The following is a 20,830-nucleotide window of genomic DNA, read 5'->3' as shown; positions in this document are numbered from 1 at the left end:
AACCTGCAGAGCTCTGCTGCTGCTGTTACCCACATCCTGCAAACACCTCTCCTTCAGTTCTCTGACAGAAGTTACAAATAAAACTGCAAAGACACCGAGAGGAACCAGCAGGTTGTTAACTTTTATTAAAACCAAACATTTTTACATTCTCACATTCCTCTGTTGCATTGATGACCAAACCTAAAAGTCTGATGTTACAAGAGATTTACACAAGAAATACAGAAAGAATAAAAGCTAATTTAAAGCTTGAAGTCAACAGCCGTCAGAGGAGAGGTGAAGTCAGATGAGGAAGTGACTTCATTACCACAGGAAGTAGATGCTGAGTTCTTATTAAAGAAGCTGCAGGTGAGAGACTCTGACAGTCGAGAGCCGGAGACCGAGAGAGAAGCACGATGTCTGGATTCAGAAGGATCGTGATGTCTTCATTCCTGATGCTGCTGCTCCACTTTCCAGGTGAGGACGCAGAGAACACACACTGTTCACGACTGTTAGTGAAAGCTAGTGAGCGCGTCTCTCATTGAAATCGATGTATCCTTGGGCGAGATGCTGAACCCCAAGTCGCTCCCAATGGGGGACGGTGTGTGAAAGATACCTTCTGTCGTGGTGTTTTGATCCGTTTCTACATTTAATATCCACTCTCCTCTATCGGGGTGTGGGCTATGACACGCCTCTCTTCGCTTCCTAACTAACTTTGCAGAGATCGTTGTAGCGTTGAATCACATCAGGTGTATTCTTTGATCCAGGCGACATACAAACATGAAGACAAACTTCCTCGCTTCAAAGTAACTCAAAGTTCTCCGTATCAAAAAAGCACAAAAAGAACACGGTCAAAAGACTCTACCGCTTCCTGTCTAATCACACCCTCAGCTGTGAACCAACGTCATGCCGTATATAGACATACAGACATACAGACATGCACGTCAGTGACAGTGACGAAGGTGACTTCGTCGCTGTGGACTGACGGCTTCGGGCCTTGTCACTCAGCACTTTAGTGAACAGTTTGCACTTTATTAGCGTGATTGCACAGTACAGTTTGGCATTGCATATTTGCACATTTTATATAATTTATACTAATTATTGAGGTAGTATTTATTAACTGATTAAACCGTATTGATTGGAATGTCGTCTGGCAGGTGCTGGTCGGGTCCTCGGCTCCGCCTGAAAAGAGAGGGGAGTTAGCGAGAGCGCCGAAAGTATATAAAATCATGACTTTAAGTTGCATTAATTGTACAAGTTACCACTGAGTAAAGTTGACATATCACTCCCCCATGTCTGTTGCTGCTGACTGTGTCAACCTGGGCCCTTTCTCATTTCTCGAACTCCCCTCCTCGACTCCCCTCCTCGACTCCTATCCTAGATACTTAGTCCCGCCCTCAGGAGATGCGAGCGGAGGAGCCGAGGAGGGGAACCAAGGAGAGAGGAGGGGAAGCAGCAGGCGGTTAGAGAAATGAGAACTCCTCTCCTCTGAGCGGTCATTTTAAAGAGACGTCCATTAATGATGACAGGAGGCACAGCAGCCCTCTGTCTGACGGACAGATGTGTTCATGACGACTTATATATTTACTTTGATTCATTCACAGTGCGGTATAATGAGACAATAACAGGCTGCAGATGAGGACACACACACACACATATATATGTATATATTTATATAAATATATACAATTTCAGAATCAAACAGAGCACTCAATAACGTAACACTATCAGAGACTGGATATTTCCCCCCCCCCCCCCCCCCTCTGGTCGCTACAATGAGGGAAATAAATTTACGGGCCAAAAGTTGTATTTACAAGTATTAAAAGTAAGCAGAGGACACCAAACCAACTGAGACCTGTCTGTCCGCTGCATCTACGCACACACTGTACCACACACACACACACCGTACCACACACACACACACACACGCACATACAGCTCAATAAACAGGCTACAGCCGTTGTGTATTTTATTTTGTGAAGCACTAATGGTTTTAGAAAAATATCGACTCTTTGTTTGTAGATATCTACTAAACTAAAGCAATACAGAGAGTAGGCCTGTTATACTGAGCGATATATATTATACACACTGCTCTGCTTTCTGCAGGACCTCACAGCTGTTCTCACTGTAAACATCGCATCGCGATGAAAGCAGTTAATAAAATAATATCCAGGGGATGCATGCAGAGCTGTCATTGGCTGAGATAAGTCCGGCCGTGCGTCACGACTCTTTGAAACATCTCTGTTGCCGGAAACTGCATCCACGAAGGAGCCGTGGAGGACCCATCAGTGTATCCTCGGTTATAGCTTCCTCCAGAGAGGCCTCCTCGACGCTCGGTCACTCGGTCCTCGAAGTGCATTTAGAGAAATGAGATGTCCTTCAACATGGCGCACTAAAATTCATTTCCGGGTCACTACCGGAGGACCGAGGAGTCGAGGAGTCGAGGAGGGGCATTTGATGAAATGAGAAAGGGCCCTGGTGCCCTGTGTTGTCTCCTGCCCCCCACCTGTGTCTTGTTGATTAGTCTGTGGGTATTTAGGCTCTGTTTCCTGTTTGTAAGGCGGTGTGCGATCCTTGTGGCTGCAGCAAGTGTTCACCGCTCAACGGTCAGTCTCACAGTGACTCACAAAAATAGATAGTTAAGAGTTTCCTCTAAAGCCTTTTAGTAATAAGACAAACATCAAACCATAGTGATGAAAGGGGAAATGGCTCTAACCCTGCATTGAGCAAGGGGCACATTGCTCTGTATGAACTGGGGGTGAAGAAAGCTCACACCACGTTCCGGCGCAGACTGAGAACTCATCTCTTTCGACCTCCACCTCGAGGATAGAACTATTAACAAAGCACTTATATACTAATAAAGGACTGGCTTATCTAAAGCCAGTTGAGTAGCACTTGAAATGTTTTTTCTCTATGAAGCCTGATGTACTTTATGATTCTGTTTTCTTCAAGTTTGTATTTTGTTGGTCGAACGCACTGATTGTAAGTCGCTTTGGATAAAAGCGTCAGCTAAATGTAATGTAATGTAATTTAATGAATGGGTGACTTGTTGTTTGTAAAGCGCTTTGAGGGGTGAGAGACTGGATGAAGCGCTTGAGGGGGTGAGGAGACTGGATGAAGCGCTTTGGAGGGGGTGAGAGACTGGATGAAGCGCTTTGAGGGGGTGAGAGACTGGATGAAGCGCTTTGAGGCGGTGAGAGACTGGATGAAGCGCTTTGAGGGGGTGAGAGACTGGATGAAGCGCTTTGAGGGGTGAGAAACTGGATGAAGAGCTTTGAGGGGTGAGAGACTGGATGAAGCGCTTTGAGGGGTGAGAGACTGGATGAAGCGCTTTGAGGGGGTGAGAGGACTGGATGAAGAGCTTTGAGGGGTGAGAGACTGGATGAAGCGCTTTGAGGGGTGAGAGACTGGATGAAGCGCTTTGAGGGGGTGAGAGACTGGATGAAGCGCTTTGAGGGGGTGAGAGACTGGATGAAGCGCTTTTGAGGGGGTGAGAGACTGGATGAAGCGCTTTGAGGGGTGAGAGACTTGATGAAGCGCTTTGAGGGGGGTGAGGAGACTGGATGAAGCGCTTTGAGGGTGAGAGACTGGATGAAGCGCTTTGAGGGGGTGAGAGACTGGATGAAGCGCTTTGAGGGGTGAGAGACTGGATGAAGCGCTTTGAGGGGTGAGAGACTGATAAAGCGCTTTGAGGGGGTGAGAGACTGGATGAAGCGCTTTGAGGGGGTGAGAGACTGGATGAAGCGCTTTGAGGGGGTGAGAGACTGGATGAAGAGCTTTGAGGGGTGAGAGACTGGATGAAGCGCTTTGAGGGGGTGAGAGACTGGATGAAGAGCTTTGAGGGGTGAGAGACTGGATGAAGCGCTTTGAGGGGGTGAGAGACTGGATGAAGCGCTTTATAAATACAGTCCATTCACCTACATGAAATAAAACAGCTCTAATATCACTGACGGTACTTTCCTACGTACTGTTCCTTTAACTGAGAGTGATGAGTTGTGTTTGTAACCTGGTGACTTTAGTGAACTCTCGCTCACTAAAACCCACATAGCAATATTCTTTAAAGTGATCGTCACCCTCGCTCTGAACGCTTCAGTTAGTGATGTGGATCAGTAATTAACTCTGGTTTGAATGATTCATTAAACAGATCAACCAGAACTCTAACTCTTTACCTTTTCATATAATACATCATTATTCTGTCAGCATTTATCACGTCTATATTTCCTTCTGCTTTTCCCCACAGCTGCAGATGGGAAACATTACTTCCTCATTGTCAGAGCTGGAGATGAAGTCACTTTGCCTTGTGACAACGTGATGCCTGATCAGGATAAGTGTGAGAGTACTAAGTGGTACTTCTTTGATTCAGGAGGTTCAGTGGTGACGCTGTTTGAAGACGGACAGATTCACAAAGCAGCCAAAGCTAAATCAGACAGACTGAGAGTTACAGAGAAATGTGCTCTGGGTATGAAGAAGGTCACAGAGGAGGATGCTGGTGTTTACCTCTGCAGACAGGTCAGATCAGGAGAACAACAAGGTCCAGCATCTGGTGTTTTTCTGTCTGTTGTTTCCAGTGAGTATAGAGCAATATACTGAATCATTACAGTGATGAAGTTACTCCTGTTGTCTTTCTCTCTCAATATCTCCGTCTTCAGTGACTGAGCATCAGGACAACGATGAGGTGACGTTACGCTGCTCTGTGGAGACACATAGAGGGTGTGATCTCTCAATGAAGTGGCTGCTTCAGGGTCCAGATGTGGACAGAGATCACAGAGAGATAAAGACGTCACAGTCTCTCTGCTCTGCCTCTGTGACATTTCTGACTTCTCTCTTTAGTCACACAACAAGGTCTGAGTTGTTTACTTGTAATGTAACTGATGGTGAAACAGGAGAAGTGCGTCTGTTTCCCTTCAGCGCTCAGTCCTCAGGTGAGAACATGATGATCTGTTTAAAGTCACTTCTTACTGGTGTAAAAAAAATACTTCAATATTTGTTTATTTGATGGACGTTTAAAATTGAATAGTTTGTTAAGTTTTGTTCATCTGTTTAGGCGAGGACACAAAACCTGTAAACAACTAATCGACCACCACCAACAACAACAGCAACAACAACAACAACAACAACAACAACAACAACAGCTAAAACAATTTATTTGTATAACTGTACAGCATGTTGTTATTTTATTCATGAAGGTGAGGATGCAAGGGAGGTGACTACAGTGTCACCAACATGGACAACAGTGAGAATGAGAGCAGCCGGAGAGACGACCAACACTGCACCTGAAGACAATCAGACAGAACCAGAGGACAACAATGAAGGTAGAGAGAGAAGAGAATAAACATTCACAGTTAGAGAAGACCACCCAACATAGTTCATAAAGGTAACATTTGATGTAGAAAAGAATAAATGTGTGGATTGTAATAAGTTGTGTGTGTATCTGTATGTGTCCCTGTGTGAAGGTGACAAGGAAGCATTAAACAGCCAAGAGACATTTTGTTCCTTCACATTTTAGAGACTATATGTAACTCTTCTAACTTCTCTCTCCAGGTCTCTTGAGGCTCATCCTGGTGTCTGTGGGCTTAGCGGCTCTCATCATCACCGTGGTTACAGTCAACATATGGACAAGAGCTAAAGGTGAGGTCATTCACAGGTCAAATGAAAACAATACAAATAAAGGTGAAATCTAATATCAACTTGTTTTGTCCTTTTTTCAGGGAGCAAAGCACAGACGGAAGAAAACAGGGTGAGTTTCAACATCGAATCATTAAATGTGTGTATTATTTGTTATCCAACTTTAACAGTGGATATATGACAGGCATGAGAAGATGCAACACAAGATTCATTTAGAGTATTTATGTATCCAAGTTAAATGATCTCAAAAAAGCAAAACAGTTCATTAAGCAAAATCACAGAAAACAGCAACAGAATGTAATAAATGCTCAATAAGGACGCTTCAGCATGTAGTTGAATCAAAAGCTCTTTATAATGCTTAACATTAAATTAAATGCAGCCAGTGGTGGCATGCAGATGTTAAAGAGAAGAGGCCCCACAACGGAGCCCTGAGGAACCCCACATGTCATATTTGTTCACTCTGATGTGTAGTTACCTATCCTTTAAGTAGGATTCAACCCAATGTAGAACTGTTGCCTAAAGTCCCAATCAAGTTTTCCAGTCGGTCTAGAAATATGTTGTGGTAAATTAAATGCAGCCAGTGGTGGCATGTAGATGTTAAAGAGAAGAGGCCCCACGACAGAGCCTGAGGAAACCCCACATGTCATATTTGTTCACTCTGATGTGTAGTTTACCTGTCCTTTAAGTAGGATTCAACCCAATGTAGAACTGTTGCCTAAAGTCCCAATCAAGTTTTCCAGTCGGTCTAGAAATATGTTGTGGTAAATTAAATGCAGCCAGTGGTGGCATGTAGATGTTAAAGAGAAGAGGCCCCACGACAGAGCCCTGAGGAACCCCACAAGTCATATTTGTTCACTCAGATGTGTAGTTACCTGTCCTTTAAGTAGGATTCAACCCAATGTAGAACTGTTGCCTAAAGTCCCAATCAAGTTTTCCAGTCGGTCTAGAAATATGTTGTGGAAAATAAACAGAAAACAGGAAAACACACACTGAAGTAAAGTCCTTCAAATATGTACTGAAGTAGAAACTGAGTAAATGTACTTCGTTACTTTCCAGCTCTGCTCTGTGTTTTTACCATGTCTCTGTTCCATGTTGACAGGAGCAGAATGATGAAGATGAAGATGAAGATGAGGTGGACTATGAAAACGATGGAGGGGCTTCTGCCTCTGTGTGACTGATCAACAACATCAACTCCCCTCAGAGTCCACTGCTGTCAAACATCACCTCCTCATATGTTACAGGAGAAAACAGGAGAACCATGAGATCATTGGAACATTTCTGATGCCTGAGAGCACCTGAGCCCCACGAGAGCCCTTCAGAAACTCACCTCCATATGATAGGAAACACAGCTTATTATATTCATTCATTTCTGACATAACGTCCTTTAAGTGTGCTCTCACATTCCCATACATAGTTATATCACTGCTTACACTTAAAACTTCCAGCTGTTTATTCTGTATAATGTCTTATTATCACCATTACTTGTACTCAGGGTACATATTGTATTCGTATATATTCACTTCTCACTGTAACTGCTGCACATGTTCAAACATACAAGTGTTGGGTTGAATTCAGAAAATATCTAAATTCTAATCTTTATATTTTCATTGTGCTCTCAAAGGACTTTCAGTCAAACTTGGTCTAATCAATTTTAAGAATGTCTTTTATTTGTTTTTGTTATTAATGATTCATAAAATGTCTTATACTAGCGTGTACTTATACCTACAGTATATATACCTGTACTGCCTACTGTAACTGCTGCACATGCTCTATATATCTGATCAATGGTCTATACAATATATTTACTATACTCACGTTTTACTCTATGTGTATTCCTAAAGCTGAAATGCCTCCAGTATCTTAGCATGTTTTAATTAGCTTGAGTCCTAATGGAATATGTTTCTCCTTTTTTTACTACGGCTTTAATGAAATATAATCCAAATAAAAAGAGTACTTGTAATCAATGTTATAATGAGTTTCTCTCTCTATCTCCAACACACTGACAACACAACGCTCTGTTGGGTTTAACCCCTCTCTTTGCCCTTGCTCTCACTTTCTAAACAACATACGGTTTGTGTCAGAGCCAAGGAAGGTGTTGCACATTTAGTGGAGCTGTGGTGATATCCTGGGATCAGGTATGAGGCAAGAGAGAGAGTGAGACTGTTTGATTTGCCTTACGTACTCTTATGCGTTCTTGAATATGTCTAAGGTTGTGGTGACTGATGTTGCACTCTCTGACCATTCCTGTGTTTTCTTTGAGAGCTCTATTTCTGTTCACACAAGTGTTCAAAAAGAGGTAACCACAAAGCGATATTTAACTGAAAATACTAGGGAAATGTTTACTCAGAATCTTTCTTCCACACTTGCCCCTGCTAACATCTCAGTAAATGAGCTAGTAGATCATTTTAATTCAAAAATTCAAAATGTTATAGATGCCATTGCTCCAACTAAGGTAAAGGAAGTGACTGGGAAGAAAATATCTCCATGGAGAAAGGCCATGACCGTGAAAACAGAAAAAAGAGAATGTCGAAAAGCTGAACGCAGGTGGCGAAAAACAAATCTCCAGGTTCACTTTGAAATCTATAAAGAGAGACTTGGCCTTTATAATTTGGAATTGAAAAACGCACGACAATCGTTCTTCTCTGACATCATTACCAAAAACAAAAACAACGCACGTGCCTTGCTTGCTACCGTCGACAGACTAACTAACCCCCCAGTGTCAGTAGCCTCTGAATTTCTATCCACCAGGGCGTGCCATGATTTTGCCTTTTTCACTGACAAAATTCAGAAAATCAGACAAGCAGTCAGTGCCTCTGCATCAGGTACAGCAAATGTGTTGTCTCTGTGTCCACCTAACATCAAGTCAAACATCATGACACAGTTCCATCAGATTAATGATAAAAACCTAGAGGACATTATTCAACTTCTGAAATCCTCCTCCTGCTGCCTTGATATTATTCCAACAGGATTTTTCAAAGATGTGTTTCCTTGCATGGCCTCAGATCTACTTCATATAGTAAACAAATCTCTTCACTATTTTTCCACAGGCCCTGAAAACTGCAGTCATTAAACCGCTCTTAAAAAAGAATAATCTAGATGCTTCAGTAATGAACAATTACAGGCCCATATCAAACCTCCCATTTCTAGGTAAAATCATTGAAAAAGTTGTTTTCAACAGTTGAGTAATTTCTTGCATTTAAATAACTGTTTCGATGTGTTCCAGTCAGGCTTTCGTCCAAACCACAGCACTGAGACTGCTCTTGTAAAGGACTTTAATGACATCCACTTAAACACAGACAGTGGCAGAACTTCAGTGTTAGTATTATTAGATCTCAGTGCTGCGTTTGACACTGTTGACCACAACATATTACTAGACCGACTGGAAAACTGGGTGGGACTTTCGGAAACAGTTCTAAATTGGTTTGAATCCTACTTAATGGACAGAAACAACTTTGTCTCTATAGGTAAATACACATCTGAGTTGACAAATATGACATGTGGGGTTCCTCAAGGCTCCATCTTGGGGCCTCTTCTCTTTAACGTCTACATGCTACCACTGGCTCAGATAATGAAGAACAACTAAATAAGTTACCATAGCTATGCGGATGACACACAAATGTACGTAACAATTTCACAAGGAGACTATGCTCCAATTCAAACACTGAGTAAGTGCATTGAACAAATCAATGACTGGATGTGTCAGAACTTTCTCCAATTAAACAAAGATAAAACTGAGGTAATGCTTGGAGCAAAGTCAGAACGTTTAAAAGTTAGCGCTGAGCTTCAGCCTGCAATGTTCAAACCAACAGATAAAGCCAGAAATCTAGGTGTAGTCATGGACTCTGACCTGAGTTTCAACAGTCACATTAAAACAGTTACTAAATCAGCCTGCTATCACCTAAAGAACATATCTAGGATTAAAAGACTAATGTCACAGCAGGATTTGGAAAAACTTGTCCATGCCTTTATCTTCAGTAGACTCGACTACTGCAATGGTGTCTTCACAGGTCTCACTAAAACATCTATTAGGAAGCTGCAGCTGATTCAGAACGCCGCTGCTCGAGTCCTCACTGACACTAAGAAAGTGGATCACATCACTCCTGTTCTGAAGTCTTCACACTGGCTTCCTGTGTGGCAAAGAATAGATTTCTAAATACTGCTGCTGGTTTATAAAGCACTGAATGGTTTAGGCCCAAAATACATTACTGACCTCCTGCTAAACTATGAACCATCCAGATCTCTCAGGTCTTCAGGGACTGGTCAGCTTCCTGTCCCCAGAGTCAGAACTAAACATGGAGAAGCAGCGTTCAGTTATTATGCTCCAAATATCTGGAACAAACTCCCAGAAACCTGCAGGTCCGCTGCAACTCTGACTACTTTCAAATCCAGCAAGAAGACTTTTCTTTTTGTCGCTGCTTTTATTTGAACTATTCACATCTTAGACTGCACTGTAACTTTTATCCATGTACTTTTTCTTTTAATGTTTATTTTATTAGCTTTTCTTTTTAATGACTGATTTTAAATGCCATTTTCTTAATGTCTTTCATTTTTTGTAAAGCACTTTGAATTGCCTTGTGTTGAAAGGTGCTATATAAATAAACTTGCCTTGCCTTGCCTTGGAGAGTGCATCAGAGCATCACAGAGGAAGCTCTAAGAATGGCACATCGAGAAGAGGCTAGAACACCTGGCTAGGTGGCTATAGACCTTTCAAATCCCCTGATCAACATCCTGTCAGCTTTCAGGTTGGTCCTCCGGTTCAGTCAGCGCTTCATCTGTTGAGCAGACCCCCATTTTACCAGTTCTTCCTTGGCTCCGAAAACAATGACCTGCAGGACGCAGAAAACACACGTTAAATAAAACAGCTTTAATATCACTAACGGTACTTTACCACGTCCTGTTCCTTTAACTGAGAAGGAAGAGTTGTGCTTGTGACGTGGTGACTTTAGTGAACTCTTGGAAACCAAACTCTCACAGAGATACATTTTCAAACTTCTGTAGCTGCAGATGTGAAAGATCACTTCCTCACTGTCAGAGCTGGAGATGAAGTCACTTTGCCTTTTGACAATGCGCTCCATGATCAGGATGAGTGTGAGAGTGCTACCTGGACCTTCAGTGATTTAAGCAGCTCAGTGACGCCGTTTGAAGACGGGCAGATTCACAAAGAAGCCAAAGCTAAACCAGACAGACTGTTCTCTGGTTACAAAGAAGGTCACAGAGGAGGATGCTGGTCTTTACACCGAACATAAGCATGAATCGAATAGAACATTTAGCAGGTCTCGAATTGGACCTAGATAGATAGATAGATAGATTGAACTTATTGTCATTACACAGTACAGATACCATGTAACAAAACGGTTTCTCTGCATTTGACCCATCCTAGTGTTAGGAGCAGTGGGCTGCCATTATGTACGGCGCCCGGGGAGCAGTGGAACAGTGCCTTGCTCAGGGACACCTCGGTAGCACTTGGTCTTTCCGGGACTTGAACTGGTGACCTTCCAGTTGCCAAGCCGAGTCCCTATCGACTTCTCCACCACCGCCCAGAGGACCCTAAGGATTTGTCTAGAAGCTGATGAAGTGTTCTCTCTTCTCCATTATCCCTCTACGAGTCAACCTCCTCCGCTCAGTGTCCGACGGTCTGAGGTGTCAGAGAGTTGCTTTCTTAACCCCAGCAGAACATGCAGGTTTTATTTCAGACTCTGTGGGTCTAAACATTTACAAACCCTCCATGTTCAGTGCGAGCAGGACGTTTCTAATGTCTGGGTTTAAGTTTCTTTGCAGTTTGCTCGTCTTCTTCCCCTGCAGCGGGGCAGCGGTGGACCGGTGCCAGAGGAGGAGGAGGAAGAGGAGGAGGAGGAGGAGGAGGAGGAAGAGTGTTAACGAGGCTCAGCCAGCGAGGAGGTGAAGACGCTGCAGGGCGACCTTTGACCTCCGAGAGGAAACTCTTTCTCTCTGACTGAGCTGCCTCCAGCGAGGTCGAGATGAGGTCAGAGAGGAAGAGGAGGAGTAGGAGGAGGAGGAGTACAAGATCTGAGTACTTCTACTTTTACTCAAGCACAATATCTGAGTACTTCTGCTTTTACTCAAGTACAAGATCTGAGTACTTCTACTTTTACTCAAGTACAAGATCTGAGTACTTCTACTTTTACTCAAGTACAAGATCTGAGTACTTCTACTTTTACTCAAGTACAAGATCTGAGTAATTCTACTTTTACTCAAGTACAAGATCTGAGTACTTCTAGTTTTACTCAAGCACAAGATCTGAGTACTTCTACTTTTACTCAAGTGCAAGATCTGAGTACTTCTGCTTTTACTCAAGTGCAAGATCTGAGTACTTCTACTTTTACTCAAGTACAAGATCTGAGTACTTCTACTTTTACTCAAGTACAAGATCTGAGTAATTCTGCTTTTACTCAAGTACAAGATCTGAGTACTTCTACTTTTACTCAAGAACAAGATCTGAGTACTTCTACTTTTACTCAAGCACAAGATCTGAGTACTTCTGCTTTTACTCAAGTGCAAGATCTGAGTAATTCTACTTTTACTCAAGTACAAGATCTGAGTACTTCTACTTTTACTCAAGTACAAGATCTGAGTAATTCTACTTTTACTCAAGTACAAGATCTGAGTAATTCTGCTTTTACTCAAGTACAAGATCTGAGTACTTCTACTTTTACTCAAGTGCAAGATCTGAGTACTTCTACTTTTACTCAAGTACAAGATCTGAGTAATTCTACTTTTACTCAAGTACAAGATCTGAGTACTTCTACTTTTACTCAAGTACAAGATCTGAGTAATTCTACTTTTACTCAAGTACAAGATCTGAGTAATTCTGCTTTTACTCAAGTACAAGATCTGAGTACTTCTACTTTTACTCAAGTGCAAGATCTGAGTAATTCTACTTTTACTCAAGAACAAGATCTGAGTACTTCTACTTTTACTCAAGTACAAGATCTGAGTAATTCTGCTTTTACTCAAGTACAAGATCTGAGTACTTCTACTTTTACTCAAGAACAAGATCTGAGTACTTCTGCTTTTACTCAAGTGCAAGATCTGAGTACTTCTACTTTTACTCAAGAACAAGATCTGAGTACTTCTGCTTTTACTCAAGTGCAAGATCTGAGTAATTCTACTTTTACTCAAGTACAAGATCTGAGTACTTCTACTTTTACTCAAGTACAAGATCTGAGTAATTCTACTTTTACTCAAGTACAAGATCTGAGTAATTCTGCTTTTACTCAAGTACAAGATCTGAGTACTTCTACTTTTACTCAAGTGCAAGATCTGAGTACTTCTACTTTTACTCAAGTACAAGATCTGAGTACTTCTACTTTTACTCAAGTACAAGATCTGAGTAATTCTGCTTTTACTCAAGTACAAGATCTGAGTACTTCTACTTTTACTCAAGTACAAGATCTGAGTACTTCTACTTTTACTCAAGTACAAGATCCGAGTACTTCTACTTTTACTTAAGTACAAGATCCGAGTACTTCTACTTTTACTCAAGTACAAGATCTGAGTACTTCTGCTTTTACTCAAGTGCAATATCTGAGTACTTCTACTTGTACTCCAATATCAGAGTACTTCTACTTGTACTCCAAGATCTGAGTACTTCTCCCACCTCTGATCAGAACATATGAACAACTTTAACATCAGAATTTCTGTGGTTTTTAAACAACGTACATTTGCAGCAACAGAAACACCTGCTACTACAGAGGAGGATATGATGTAGTACGATAACAAACAATGAAGATACTGTATCGTCCATCCGCTGAGCAACAGACACCGAGGTCCAGCTGCTGCACAGAGATGCCCCTCAGCAGCTGGTGGAGACCAACACAAGATCCAATCAGACTGTAGACTCCATCGTGCCGACACTCACATGTTTCTAAACCTGAATGTCGCTCTGCGCCTGAAACTGTTTGCTAACAGTTAAAAACCCACGTAATAAGGAGACATGTCGGAGCGTGTTGCGTGGTGTGAAAACAAATCGATAGCAGAAACTTTACGGAGTTTTTCTTCAAGTCCCCGTTGGCCTTTTTAGCCCCAAGAGAATGTATCTTCCTGCAACTTCTCCGAACTCAGGTCATCCCCTCATCCGTGGTTCTGATTATATATATATTACATTATACTGTTGCAGAAAGTGTTGAAATGTCTGACTGCTATCATTTGATGAATATATCTCAGTGTGCAGAATCACATTGTAACATCACATATTGTATTCCTATTGTACTGTACGGGCTACCTTATGCAATGTAAATATTATTTTAATGTTATTATAGTTTTCTTAAAATAGTTTTTATCAGTGTTTTGTTTTATTTTCATGTATGCACCAAAAACACCGGGACTAATTCCTCGTATGTGTGAACTTGGCAATGAACCTGATTCTGCATCTGAGCTAAATAAACGACCTTTTTACTTTGACTTTAAATGCTCCAGATTCCTCCCATAAAACGAGCGGTGAGTGCCTTTTGATTTTAGTGCCGCTAAACTGTGGAAATCACTGCCTCTCAATATGTTTAAAAGAAAATTAGAGACATATAGTTTAAATCCTGATTTTAATATAGTATTAAGTTATAACTTGCACTTTTATTTTATTTAAACATTGGTTTTTACATTACTTTTTATCCCTGGTGTTACATTTTATTCATTTTCAAAAATGTTCTTATTTAAAGGCCCCGTGTCGTGGTCATCTCTCCTGATCATAGTTCCATCGTTGAGTCGACTAGAATAGATTCACATTGTTCGATGTTCCAATCTCTCATTGGTTTCTCACAGCGTCTCTGTAAAGTCCGTGTATTCACTCTCTGACAGCGAGACACAGAGAAACCCAGCCCGAACACACACCCGCAGCCTGGCTGGGAGTTTGTGTGTGTGCTCAAACACCGACTCACAGCCTCGCCGCATCCCGCCGTCTCAGGGAGGAGAAATCGGCGGAGCTGCAGCTGAGAAACGATTGAGTGTGTGTGAGGAAGTCCGCGGATTGGTCAATTTGGACCAATCCACGGACTCAACGTAACGACTCCACGGATTGGTCCATTTGGGTATGGGCACGTCACTGTACCCAGGAAGTAAACAAGAAATCTCCAGCGAGGCGTTCTGGGGCAGCAGACGGGTCTTCTCTGAGTTAGAGCTCTACTCGCTACAGGGCGCACTTTGAGGGTGTGAGACTCTGCAGACCGCTCACATGCAGAAACACCTTCATCACACAAGGGGACGGTGAGAACCGGAAAAGCACGACATGGGCCCTTTAAGAACTCCAAATTGTGTCATTTACTGTCTATTTTTCTTTCTTTCTTTTGACTGCATTTTTGGATGAAAGGTGGTATATATATATATATATATATAGTCATCTATTTAATCTCCATCTTCATCTGTTACTTCTTGGCGCTGTTATCTCAGTAAATTGTCATAACATTAATTCATCTTCACTTTGGATGAACAGTACATCGGGTTATCATAGCAGCTAGAAGCAACATCTTTCTTTCACTGTGTGTGTGTGTGTGTGTGTGTGTGTGTGTGTGTGTGTGTGTGTGTGTGTGTGTGTGTGTGTGTGTGTGTGGTGTGTGCGTGCGTGCGTGTATGTGTCGGTATGTGGTGTGTGTGTGTGTGTGTGTGTGTGTGTGTGTGTGTGTGTGTGTGTGTGTGTGTGTGTGTGTGTGTGTGTGTGTGGTGTGTGTGTGTGTGTGCGTGTATGTGTCGGTGTGTGTGTGTGTGTGTGTGTGTGTGTGTGTGTGTGTGTGTGTGTGTGTGTGTGTGTGTGTGTGTGTGTGTGTGTGTGTGTGTGTGTGTGTTATCCTAAAATAAACCCTAAATGATCTTATTCTGGGCTCTCTCGCCGACCTGGAGCTCCTCCTGGTGGACAGTTTCCTGTATTACAGCCAGACTGAGTAATTTCTGCAGTCCCCACAGAAATAAAATGCAAACTATACAAACTAAATGCTTTCCTACTCTCCCGCACCAGTCTTTATCATCTTCTTTTTTGAGTGTCATCATTTATGTTTCGATGCAAACCAGTAACATATCGGCACTAACATGTTCTACTACTTTGACCTACGGCATTTATTTAGTCAAGTTGTGTGCTTCCATTAACCCAAATGTTTCCAACAATGTTGAAACCCCTAGGAATAGTTAACCAAGGTAACGTGTGAGGGCTGTACTAAGAAGCAGGATTTGCGGTTAGCGAGGTAACTTGTTTTCTGTCCTACGAACGAAGCCGGTTCACTTCTTAACGAGATCTCCATGGTAAGAGAACAACTCAATGAAACCGACCAATCAGAGGGGGGAAGTACAAATACTTTGTTACTGTACTTAAGTACATCTTTCTGGTAGTACTTTACTCCACTACTTATTTTTCTGACGACTATTAACTTTGACTTCTTACATTTTGAACCTGTTGTTCAGCATGGAAGCATTCATTAGCTAACAATGACATTATTGTTCTATTAAAGGTCATGCTTTTCCGGATAGTACCCGTCCCCTTGTGTTATGAAGGTTTGAATGCTCAACGGTCTGCAGAGTCACAAACCCTCAAAGTGCACCCTGTAGCGAGTACAACTCTAACACCGACCTGTCTGCTGCCCCAGAACGCCTCGTTGACATTTATCTTTTTCCATTGTTTGCTTCCTGGTTTCTGTGGCGTGTGAACACCCAAATCGGCTAGTGGGTACTATTTCTCAGTTTTCTGGCCCCATAAAATCGAGGTTCTTCCCGGGCAAACAACCGGGCTGAGTCGGGCTGAGCGTGCTAAACTAGAGAGAGAATCGCTGGCAAGGGGGCTACAACTACAACAAGATGAACATATTGTACTGTGATTTAATTGTAATACACGTTTCTAAATGATGCCGAAGTAACAACACACTGATACCGGTTAGTAGAAACCATGAATTAATGCTTTGACGAGTCTGCAGACAGACGGCAGAGAAAACCTTTTAAAATGCGTGTTTTCTGAATGGAGATCGGCTAAGCTAACGTTATATATGCTCCGACCGTCCACACTCACAGCAACGGCCTACAGACATGAATAAACCAGCGACTGTATTCACCATGACACAGGCAGTCTGTGGTTTGTACTTGTTTAACTTTTGGTACCACCACATTTCAGAGCCCATACTTCTTTACTTTTACTTGAGTAAAGAAGTTTAGTCAGTACTTCTACTTTTACCAGAGTATTTTTAAACACCATGTATCTGTACTTCTACTTGAGTAAAGGATGTGTGTACTTTTGGCATCTCTGACAAATCAGAGCTCAGTGTGGGGAGTTTTAAAGTGATACAATAAATCAGGATTAAGGAAATACAGTTTGAACTCGGTATAAACTCGGCAAATCAACCCAGGATTAGTTAAACCAGACAACTCAAAGATATCCAGGGTTTGTTGAACTGGCCTCTGGTCTTCTTATATATTTGTTTCGCATAAATTGACTTTATCTGGTTTTAAAGAGCCTGTGACAGCATCCCAACAACTGTTGTGCAATGAAATATTGGGCTACTAGTAATCTCGAACCGTCAGTTTAAAAAAGAAAAAGCGATACCGTTCCGTTAAATATCAATAATTTCGAACATCGCGGGAAATTCCTTCGACTAATTTTGAAGTTTTGGGGGAAGCCGGAAGTGACGTTCCTCCCGTAGGATGTGATATAAAAACAAATCGATTATTTTTGTAGTTGTAAACTCAAGTGGATGAAACTACATTTATTAGTGCTTTTATGTCAATTCGGCGAATCTTTACCATACTTGATAGGTGCTTTTTATTTCTACATTCTAACTGGAGGAAGGGTTTTAGTTATCAGACAAACAAGCTGAGCAAACATTAGCAGCAGCAAAACAGTGTGCGAGAGAAACACGGATTACAAGTGTTATAAACTGTGGATTAAGTGGTTTCACGTTAAAAATCAGAGGGGAGGAGAAGTTGACAGATATGGTGGAGAAAACTCTGTCTTTTGTTCCCGTTTGAATAAAACGTTCTTAAACTTTCCAAAATGGTTTACAAAGCACCAATCCTCAGAAGAATCCTCATACTTTAATGTCATGCTGCATCGCGGGCAGGGAAGAGAGTGGCCGACCCCTCCCATGAGCTGTCCACCCCCCTCCCCTCTGGCAGCAGGAGGCACCATCAGCGCCACTCTCACCCCCTGAACCGTCTCTTCTCCTCCGCTGCCGGCCTCAAACACGGCCCGCCCCCCACTGACACACGGTCCGTCCACACAGCAGCTTTTCAAAAATCTTGAACATCTTGGAGCTGGGCGTGTCTGACAGCTTGGGGATTTTTTGCGAGCATGAATCTCCCGCCCCCGACATACAAAGCAAAAAAACCCCGGGATTTTATGCGAGCAATATATAAAATCCCCAAACAGGCGAAACCCTACCAGTTTCCCCCCACTGCCTCTGCCTCCTCCCTCCACGCCTGGTTCCTCCGGTTTGTATCCCGGTAATAGTTCTTCTGAAGCTGCTGTGTGGACGTACCGTTACCTCAGCCACAACGTAGTCTCTATATCAGGGGTCTCCAACCTTTCTCCACCTGAGAGCTACTTTGAAAAAATGAAAGTGGCCAAGAGCTACTTGCATCGCATCGCTTACATGTATTCACATAGCACTCATCAGTTGAATTAAGCTACTTTTTTGTGAAATCAATACCTAAAGCTTATCTAAAATCTTAACTTCACATCAAGGTCCAAGAAAACGACAATTTCTCACGTATTAATATGGACAACATAGTAAGTACATCACTGAAGATTCACATAAATGTCCAAGAGCAAATTACAATGTGTTCACTTCTTCTTATAGCCCACATAGTAAATACATCGCCTTAATCACCACCTTGCAAGCATCTTATGGCACGTGTGTAAAATAAGTGCATTCACTCTTTTACAGTTAGTGAGATGACTGGCGCTGCATGGAGTCACCATAGAGGTGTATGCTGGACCCACTTAGGTCCACTCTAATAGAGTCATTTACATGTTCATCAGTCGGTCTTGTTCTGTATTTAGATTTCATTCATACCAGAAAAAGCTGCTTCACAAAGTAGAGCCAAATAAAGCAGACATTTCCAGTGCTGCTTGGTGATGTTCTTATAGTTGTCTGGGCGTGCCGTACAAGGCTTCAGAAATGTTGTGAGTTTTGCTGAGGCTTAAGCTGAACATGATTTTGGAGATGTATAACCTCCATCTCCATCTCCACAGGATTGACACTGAACAGTGCAGCCATCTTTTCTTCTTCTTCGTGTTGACATGAAATTATAAGCCATAATAAATCAATTGTATAGGTCTAGCCTCCCTATATCTGTGTGTGACATTTTTCCATCCTCAAAAACAAATACTTCTGCAGTCTAGCTGCAGCTTCAAGCAACGGTCTTCTGTTAAAGAAAGGACACTGAATGTCTTGAATGAGGCATCACACACATGACCTGAGTCTGAACACAGCAGACAACAGGAGTATTTACAACAGCATTATAAAAACAAAAATAGTGCATGTGGGTGCACACTTACATTCTCTGTTTTACCGTTACATTAATCCCATGAATGTATGAGATTAAGTTATCTTCATCATCTCAATCAGTGATTAAGTGAATAATAAAGTTTCTATCAGGTCACTATCAGCCTGTCACTCTTATTAGTAGTTATTTTCAGGAGGGGGCGGGGCTTGGAGGAACGGAGAGGAGACGGTGATCGCGGAAGCTTTCCTCCTGCCTTCACACACTTTACACGCGTATTTAACTGAAAATAGCAAGAGGACATTCATACTCTGCGATCCGAGACTTGATTAAATCCACCAAAAACCTGACATGACGATAACGAGTGTTTTTCAAAAACACAAATCCCTCCCTGTGTGTCTCTGAGCCGCAGCGACGCGGCCTGATTCAGAGCGGGTCATTCTGCCGTTGGTTCTGACTGGTGCTGCTGGAGAAAGCAGACTGCTCCGTGTGTGGTGTCGCTGTGCCGCTGTCACATCTGCTCATTGATCTCTGCGTCACGGACCAATTGTATATTCGTGTGACAGAAACAATTCTAAAATAAAACAACTTTATTGTCCGGCCGCGGCCGAAAAATCAAGAAGCAACCTACGCTATAATCGATAATCGAGCGGCAAGCTACTGAAAAGCTGCCCGCGAGCTACCGGTAGCTCGCGATCGACGTGTTGGAGACCCCTGCTCTATATGTTCACACTGCTTACTGCACATATTTCATATCCTATAATTCATTCATTGCATTCTGTTTCCATGGAAACGACTGCTTTATTTTATTGCTATTTAACTGTATTTTATTACGGAGTCCTTAAATCCATGTTTATCCATGTATTTTTTTCTTAATGTTTATTTGATTAGCTTTTCTTTTTTAATGCTTAATGTCTTTCATTTTTTTTTTTTTTTTTTTGTAAAGCACTTTGAATTGCCTTGCGTTGAAAAGTGCTCTATAAATAAACTTGCCTTGCCTTGCCTTGCCTTAAAGATTTCTTGTTTTATATCTGCACCATGACACCAAGTCAAATTCCTCGTATGTGTACCTGGCGATAAACCCGTTTCTGATTCTGAAAATAAACATGCAGATGTGGAATACGCTTTATTTAGAGCAAAAACAAATAATTAAAATGAACATTTAACAGAAAATCGTCCTCTCCTGTCGAGAAACGGGCCGAACTGTCCCGCAGCAAATCTCTTCCGAGTAAAAGTGTCTTTCTCCGAGCTACTGCTGCTTCTTGGGGAGGGGCTTCAGAGCTCCTTCCCTCGACAGCCTGTCCGCCTCCTCGTTCCCTCTGATGCCCGAGTGACCCGGGACGTGCAACTGGAGGAAGAAGAGGAACAAATACATTCATTTATCTGATTTATTCATGTGATCACCTCGGCTCGAGCTGCTTGTTCGGACTGATTTCACTTTTAAGATAGTGTTGTCGTTCCAAACTCAGATCTCCAGAAAGCTCCAATGAAAGCGCTCTACATCCTCCATTAAAGAAAGGGAAAGATAGAAATGGGGAGACTTCATTTGATCCAACGATATCGCCTCCGTCGCTTCGACTCTTCAGCGTTTCTGGAATATATGACTTTAATCATCTACGGGTATTTACCCAGACCACGTCCGCCTCGGCGTTCAGGCGGTCCAGCTTCATGAACTCGTCTTTGTTTGTGATCGGACCTCCAGACTTCAGCCTCCAGCCGTTCAGCCTCCAGGTCTTCACCCAGCTGGTCACGCCTGCACAGAACACACACCAGACGTCACACACACACACACACACACACA

At 42.3% G+C, this 20,830-nt stretch overlaps 2 protein-coding genes across 2 annotated transcripts in view; one reads left to right on the top strand and one right to left on the bottom strand.

Moving 5' to 3' along the window:
• Window positions 1-366: 366 nt before the first annotated feature.
• Window positions 367-7,544, top strand: LOC117443033 (uncharacterized). The gene is made up of 6 exons (XM_034078984.2): window positions 367-453; window positions 4,217-4,543; window positions 5,163-5,288; window positions 5,518-5,604; window positions 5,685-5,713; window positions 6,701-7,544. The coding sequence occupies exons 1-6, from the start codon at window positions 393-395 to the stop codon at window positions 6,773-6,775; spliced, it is 705 nt and encodes a 234-aa protein (XP_033934875.1). The 5' UTR covers window positions 367-392; the 3' UTR covers window positions 6,776-7,544.
• Window positions 7,545-20,142: 12,598 nt separating this feature from the next.
• rnaseh1 (ribonuclease H1) overlaps window positions 20,143-20,830 on the bottom strand; it is a 4,664-nt gene continuing 3,976 nt past the window's right edge. The window contains exons 3-4 of the mRNA XM_034078983.1: window positions 20,658-20,824; window positions 20,143-20,377 (exon numbers count right to left, since the gene is read on the bottom strand). Of these exons, the coding sequence (XP_033934874.1) occupies window positions 20,279-20,377; window positions 20,658-20,824 (266 nt within the window). The 3' untranslated portion in view covers window positions 20,143-20,278. The remainder of the gene's footprint in view (window positions 20,378-20,657; window positions 20,825-20,830) is intronic.

The sequence above is a fragment of the Pseudochaenichthys georgianus genome, unplaced genomic scaffold, assembly GCF_902827115.2.
Source record: "Pseudochaenichthys georgianus unplaced genomic scaffold, fPseGeo1.2 scaffold_524_arrow_ctg1, whole genome shotgun sequence".
Lineage (NCBI taxonomy): Eukaryota > Metazoa > Chordata > Actinopteri > Perciformes > Channichthyidae > Pseudochaenichthys > Pseudochaenichthys georgianus.
This window is presented reverse-complemented; position numbering and strand designations above follow the sequence as displayed.

Excerpts from the sequence above, each read along its gene's own strand:
- LOC117443033 (XM_034078984.2), top strand. The coding sequence starts at position 393 with ATGTCTGGATTCAGAAGGATCGTGATGTCTTCATTCCTGATGCTGCTG. Across the intron at positions 454-4,216 it reads GCTGCTGCTCCACTTTCCAG|CTGCAGATGGGAAACATTAC; the intron begins GTGAGGACGCAG and ends TTTTCCCCACAG. Across the intron at positions 4,544-5,162 it reads TTTTCTGTCTGTTGTTTCCA|GTGAGGATGCAAGGGAGGTG; the intron begins GTGAGTATAGAG and ends TTATTCATGAAG.